This window comes from Cibotium barometz, chromosome 1, assembly GCF_041138505.1.
Source record: "Cibotium barometz isolate CiBa-2024 chromosome 1, ASM4113850v1, whole genome shotgun sequence".
In the NCBI taxonomy this organism is placed as follows: domain Eukaryota; kingdom Viridiplantae; phylum Streptophyta; class Polypodiopsida; order Cyatheales; family Cibotiaceae; genus Cibotium; species Cibotium barometz.
Window position 1 is genome coordinate 5,416,591 of NC_141046.1, and position 7,193 is coordinate 5,423,783.

Here is a 7,193-nt window from a genome sequence, read left to right on the forward strand (position 1 = left end):
TGGGAGCGAGGGTTTTTTTTGGTTGCAACATGTCATTTTGGTGAAAATTATCTCTCTACCCCTTCAACCCCCAATCCCCACCTTCTTTCTCTCTCTCTCTCTCTCTCTCTCTCTCTCTCTCTCTCTCTCTCTCTCTCTCTTATTCTTTGTTTTTAAAACATGGTTTAATAACTATTTTCTATGTATATAAATATTTTTTATATCAGCCTATGATCACTAACATGCTCCAGGTAACATATTTCAATGAATGTACTTTCACTTTCCATTATGCAAAATGAACTAAAGTAAGCCAAAGACCAACCCATGTGTTATTCTTGAGTAATAACAATCCAGTACAATACCTTTCAAGAGCTCTGCTCATGAATTGCTCAATCAACTTTCTTGTCCTCCTATTTAGTATTGTTCCTCTCCTGTGGGCCCAAGTAGACCCGACATGATTCTTGGGCTATCCAGGTGAAAATGCACTCCTTTTCTACAATCTCGGTCGGGTAGATCAAGTCTACTGTAACCCCTATATCCACTTATTTGACTAATTCCCTTTTTCCTTTACAACTACATAGGTACTACCCATTCTTCAAGAAACTGTTACAAGTTTGTTACAAAACAAAAAAGCTCTATTTATTGCACAATGATCAGTCCAACGGCTATCTAACCGACGGCCAAAGAGCTGATTGGCCGCCAACATAAAACGAAGTAAATTTACTTTTGGCTCTATGATTTTTAATCTCTTAAAAAATGTTAAAATTAATTTAATCTTGTTTTAACTCAATAATTCTAATCTATGCATTTTTTATTGATTTTTGTAATGAATTATAATTTAATATAATTGTTATTTTTTATTATATATTTTAACTTATGACTTTTTAGTGTATTATAAGTGAATGTAAATGTTGTTAATTCATTCATTTTTATGACGTATTAAAATGTTGTAAGCGTTTCTCCTAAGGTTTGTAGAACGTCAATGTGAGTTTGAACCTAAAATAAAACCTTAGGTTATATTTAATGTAGGTTTGAACTTTAAGTAAAACCTTTTGTTATATTTAATTATTTAATGTTAAAAAAGTGAACATGAGTCATTCTTTAATACTAAAAAACTTTTTTTATATGAAAAATAATTAGACAACAACTTTAACTAAAAAAATTTATATGAAAAATAATTAGACAACAACTTTAACTAAAAACTTTTTTTATATAAAAAATAATTAGACAAGAACTTTAGCGGTAAGATCTACCAGCTGATAGTAGGCATTTTTTTACGTTCAAGCCGAATTACCCCATAGTTGGAAATCGCACTGGCCGGAAATTATAATCCTTTTACGTGACATTCGTTATTACAGAAATGGACACGATTTTAGTACATCGAAGGGAGCAACTACTTGGAAAAAGCATACACCACAGTTGCAATGAGAATGGAGACCCCAAGAAAGACACAGGTGATGAGGGGGTAAGCGGCGGCTTTGGACCAAGCGCTGGTAGGGCAGGAGAGCAAGCCAAGGCGGAGTTCCACCAACTCCACCATGGAGACAGTGAGGAAGACGGTACCCGCCACCGTGGCAAAGGCCGTGGCCAGCATGCCCAGCCGCGTGGCCCTCTCATTCACAGGGACAAAGGGACACGTGGCCAGCTTCGTGGCGCTGAGGAGCGCCAGCTGGAGCTTTAGCCCGTGGGCTATGAGCGTGGACAGCATGAAGAAGGCGAAGGAGAGCACCTCGAACAGCACCAGCCTACGTGCCACGCTGGCCGACGCAATGCAATCTGATTCGCCCGCCAAGCTGTTGTTGCTGTTGTTGTTGTTGTTATGCGCGTTGAACGCCAGGCCTATGAACACCGCCCCTGTAAAGAAAGAATTTACGTTCACTAGTGCATCCAGTGCGCTCACATGAAGATTGCTCGTGGGGGGTTCCTCGCGTGACCTTCCCTTACCTTCCATCCCTTTGTTGCCTCTCAGCCCCATCAATTAATCAATGAACCGGCCGGCGATCTCTCTCTCCCTCTCTCTCTCTCTCTCTCTCTCACACACACACACACCTGTTTGTTTAATGTTAAAACGGAGATCACCGGTGGAATGTCAAACCTTGCTTAGGCATCACTCTACTTCCAAGTAAAAGAGAAGTTGAGAGGTCAAACTGTTGGGTACGGCACATTTTCTTAGCGCCAAAAGCAAGACTCATACCAAGCAAGTGTAGAAGCATGTACTCTACAGAAAGTAAGTGTACATATTTTAACATTGAAAGAGAAAAAAAATAGATTTATTTTAAAGAATAGGCAAAGCCCATGGCAAAGAACCAAGTTTTATGAAACCTTTTCTAACATAATCGGCCAAATGTCACTCCACCTTCTGTGCTTTGAAGTGGTTGAGCCTATAAGCAAGCTTGCTTATAGGCTTGAAACCTAGTAGCACATCAATGTAATGGTCTACCTCCCTAGATGGTGGGACACCATCCGACAAATCTTTGCGAAAGACATCTCGATACTCTCGTAATAAAGAATTTAAAGTATCTACGTACTTACCATTTTTTGTTGTCATGTTCTCAGCCTTGGATTTTTTGAAGTTTTCCTCACATGCAGACAAAATAGGGTTTACAAAACAAGGGTCTCGTTCAAGGCCATTTAAAGTTATTATTTCATCTACGGAAACATTATTCACTTTTATTCCATCTACGGAAACAAAATTATGCAAACGGTTACAAATATATACCTACTGAATATCATGGAGCTCGTAGACAAACTTAATGGTGTTTTTATATGCTCTCTATACTGTTATCATTAAGTTTGATTCCATCATCTCTATAGTATTGTTATTAAGTTTAATTCCATGATCTCTATACTATTGTGGAGCTCGTAGACAAACTTAATGGTGTGTTTGTATGCTCTCTATACTGTTATCATTAAGTTTGATTCCATCATCTCTATACTATTGTTATTAAGTTTAATTCCATGATCTCTATACTATAATTGTTATTGATTTTATTTTCATGATATGTTGAGTGTGGATAATGTTATAATGTTGTATTTAAATTGTTTGGGTTAATGTGTACTAATCCAAATGCTATGGTTGAAAAATGATTAGGATATAAGCAAAAATAAGAAGGGGGATATACACTTCCAACTAGTTGATGAGTAGGCCCCACTCTACAAGAGGACTAAAGTCTCATTGATGCAACCATCAATGATGGAACAAGAAAGGTCATGGAAATTGGTGTCATGGGACCCTTCTCCTTGTTCCTTTATTATCAGCCCTTTGGGATGACTCAACATCCTTTGATGATCCTTAGATAAGCCAGAAGAAGAGGAGCCTGCCATGGAAGTAACAAAACTAAACATTTCTCCCTAAGGTGCCATTCAACAAATTAGGTAACTACTTTAAGAGTGATAATGTGGACATGACACTCCAAGCAAACTATAAGGACTCATAGGTCACTACCACTTTGGATGAAGGTGAAAAAGTCAACACGGCCCATAAAGAAATGTTGGGAAAAGTGGGCACAACTTGCACAGACAACACCAGACTAGTTTGTTAAAGCTTGCACAGACAACACCAGACTAGTTGTTAAAGCTTGCACTAATGGAGCCATTGCAAATCCCATCCCATGGGACTCTTATGGGATCTTAAATTCAAAACCTTTGGCCTAAGTTTCCACCACTCAATGAACTTTGCTCAGTAACCTAACTATTATGGCTGCATCTTAGGCATGCCCTACATGAGAAAAGCAAGGTCTCCATGACTGGGACACGGACCACATATACATCCAAAAAAGGGACCACATGTATATTCAAAAAAGGGACCACGTGTATATTCAAAAAAGGGACCACATGTATATTCAAAAAAGGGACCAAACTCTAAAAGTTAATCTATGAACTTGTAAAAATCATCTTATGAGTGGAGGGAAGCCTCTTTATCAAGGACTTAATCACAATTGTCAGAACTACAAATGTGATCATGTGCCATAAGACATTGGATGAAGAACTAGAAGCTTAGGGGTGTAAGCACGTTCAAGGTTACACCTTTTGTGCTTGTTAGCATATTTTTAGGTGGGGGTTGAACTAGCACATGTTTATTAGAGATGTCATATATTGAAAGTAGCCACGTAGCACAATGATGACCTGGAGGGGGTGGCTGCATGTGCAAAATACAAGGATGCTCATTGTTTTATGAGTTATGATCCTTCCTCTCCAAAAGTTGATTTGGGAGATATGGTCGGGAAAGGCAATGCAATAGTAGCATAGCGCTTTGCTGGTAGGAAGAGCCCAATCAAGTCGTCTGCCAAGGGGGAGCCCTCACCTCCACCCAAGAGACGTAGTTGGACAACCTGATCAGACAACAAACCCACAAGCGACTCTAGGCGAGACAAGAAGCAAAGTAGGCGATCGCCTATGGCAAGAAGAGGAAGTCAGAAGAAGAGAAAGGCGGAAGCAGAACAATGTAACCAACAGGTGGAAGTGTCAAACAAGGAAGAATCCTGTGTATCACCAGTGAAAAATGAAGCTATGTCAGCCCCACAAAGGTCGATGTGAAATAAGAGAAGTTGAGGGATAATGCAGGTAATGTGCCTAACTTGTTGTGTAACCGTTTTGTGTGCTTGTCTTTTTCAGCACGTGTTTCATATTTTTTATGTTTCTATAGGCGGTGGAAAGCACCGAAGGTGGCCTACCTACCTTAGAAGGTGTTTTTTTGGACCAAGGCAGACTTCCATGTCAACCATGGCTTGGATATTCATGGTGATGATCCAAGGAACTTGAAAGAGTCAGATGTTTCGAATGGTGCTTAGCTGTTTGTTTTCAGCCACACCAAGGAAAGGGGGTCATACCGTGTTAAGTGTAGTTACATTTGGCCTAAAGTTTTGAAGACATGATGTTGTTCTACAACCTAGTGTATCAGAGGTGGGCAACCAACATGGAAGTCCCTATAGAATTTTCTTGGGCGTATGTGCTTTAGTTTAGCCCTCATGCTATTAACATAGGGAATGCCATGCGCTTTGCTTGGGCCGTCTCGCTGAGAGGAGCACAACAATGATTTACACAAAGGAGTTGGAGTTGGTAATGTCCATGCTGACATTGGACAGGAGAGGTGGAGAAGTTGGCCACCCCTCAGTCAAGAGCACAGCCTAGTCATAGTAATAGTGTGACATTTTTTTGATGAAGATTATATGTTGTCACAAAATGACATAAAGAACCTCAATTCATTAATTGAAGGCATCAATGAAAGACTGCATATTTCAAAGGAGGAATATTTGGATTTGCACCAAAAATTGGAGGATGTAAAGCTGAAGCAGATGACTGTAGAGACAGTAGAGGTACTTTCCTGTCAACATTGAGATTGGAGATTCAAAAGCTGTAGAAGAGAAGATGGCATCCTTGCCTCTAGAAGATTCGATTGAGAAATCCAACCTTGCAGTGAAAATATCAACACAACGAGGCACTTTGGAGATTCTTGGAGGGGGGTCATATGAACTGGAGAACATCTTCTATTTTTGTTTGTACATGATAGAGGTAAATAGTCTTCTATTTTGGTTTGTACATGATTCGTTTGTCTATAGATTCACACTGATACTTGCTCACATAGCTATGTTTGCAGACTGAGTTGGAGGTGCATCATGAAGTCGAGAAGAAGCTAGCAACAAGGAAGCATGCCATGCTTCAAGACATGCTAAACAAAGTTCAAGAAGGCAACAGGGTCTGCCTGTTTCTTGATACGCCATCCCAGGGAACTAAGAGTGTGGAAAACCTTACTCTCCCAGGTTACTATGCAAGTTGTGGTGTATTTTCTAATGCTAATAAAACTTTCACGCTGGTCTCACTACCATGCAACCATGTATACCATACCATGTGTTTTGCAACTATGTGCACCTCAGAAGGTGCACAATGTAGAGAAGAAAATTATGATTTTATGATTCTGTAAAGTGCTGACAAATGTTGTTTGGATATCAGTTAATCTCCTTGTACTTTTTTGAGTGACATTAGCTCATGGTTTATGTTTAGTAGTACATATGTGCCTTGACTATTTAGCAAACTGTGATGATTGGCTAGCATAATGCATCAACTCTATGTTATTACTATGTTAATTAGCATCGTTTATGTTCTAAAGTTACTTGCTAATCAACATATGTTATTTTGGTTATATGTTTTTTACCATCGTTAAGCTATTAATTAACAGTCCTTTTTTATCATATACTAATTAGCATACAACTATGCTAATTAGCACATATGACAATGCTTGTTAGCATATACCTAGCACAGTTTATGTGTAGATGAGTGCATAGCTTTTACTTAGCATACAGCATAAGCTATTTTAGCTAGCAGATACGACTTAGCATACAACTATGCTAATTAGCATATGAGTCTTCAGGTTAGAATATCTATGCTATTTTAGTTAGCATATGGCTCTTCTAGTTAGCATATGACTCTTCTTGTTAGCATATAGCTATTTTAGTTAGCATAGAAAACTATGTTAACTATATGCTAACAAAAATATACTATGCTAGTTACAACATGGAATTAGAAGATGTTGATTAGAAATAGTGGCATTTTTTAAAAGAACTTGAATATATCTTTGGAAGTGAACTTAACATTATGAAAAGTTCTATTTTTCAGCGTAATTAAACACGCTTAAGTTCTATTCTAGTGCATTTTCATGAAGTTATGGTGGTTGTCATTGGGCAAGTTTTCCTAATTCAATAGCCACTCTTCTCCATAAATATACTATGCTAGTTACAACATGGAATTAGAAGATGTTGATTAGAAATAGTGGCATTTTTTAAAAGAACTCGAATATATCTTTGGAAGTGAACTTAGCATTATGAAAAGTTCTATTTTTCAGCGTAATTAAACACGCTTAAGTTCTATTCTAGTGCATTTTCATGAAGTTATGGTGGTTGTCATTGGGCAAGTTTTCCTAATTCAATAGCCACTCTTCTCCATTTGAATTTCCCTCCATTCAAATCTTCAATCTCTCAAGGAAGCCTCTAAGCTTTCACCTAAATCTCCTCTTTCCTCACATACTATTTATGCATGGACAACAATGAAGAGAGATTTAGCTTTCTGGAGCCTTCAAGTGGAACCAAAAATTCATATTTGCCTTCATTAATTTTCTATACTTGATTATTTTGCCACAAGAAGTGTTATTTCATCAAGAAGGACATCAAGAAGTGTTGCTATAATGCTCAATAGAGGTATGGCACTAATTTTTATGTTAT

At 38.2% G+C, this 7,193-nt stretch overlaps 1 protein-coding gene across 1 annotated transcript; it reads right to left on the reverse strand.

Moving 5' to 3' along the window:
• Window positions 1–1,169: 1,169 nt before the first annotated feature.
• LOC147641541 (uncharacterized) lies at window positions 1,170–1,990 on the reverse strand. Its single transcript, XM_086813125.1, has one exon. The coding sequence runs from the start codon at window positions 1,952–1,954 to the stop codon at window positions 1,373–1,375; it is 582 nt and encodes a 193-aa protein (XP_086669251.1). The 5' UTR covers window positions 1,955–1,990; the 3' UTR covers window positions 1,170–1,372.
• Window positions 1,991–7,193: the final 5,203 nt, after the last annotated feature.

Excerpts from the sequence above, each read along its gene's own strand:
- LOC147641541 (XM_086813125.1), bottom strand. The coding sequence starts at position 1,954 with ATGGGGCTGAGAGGCAACAAAGGGATGGAAGGTAAGGGAAGGTCACGC.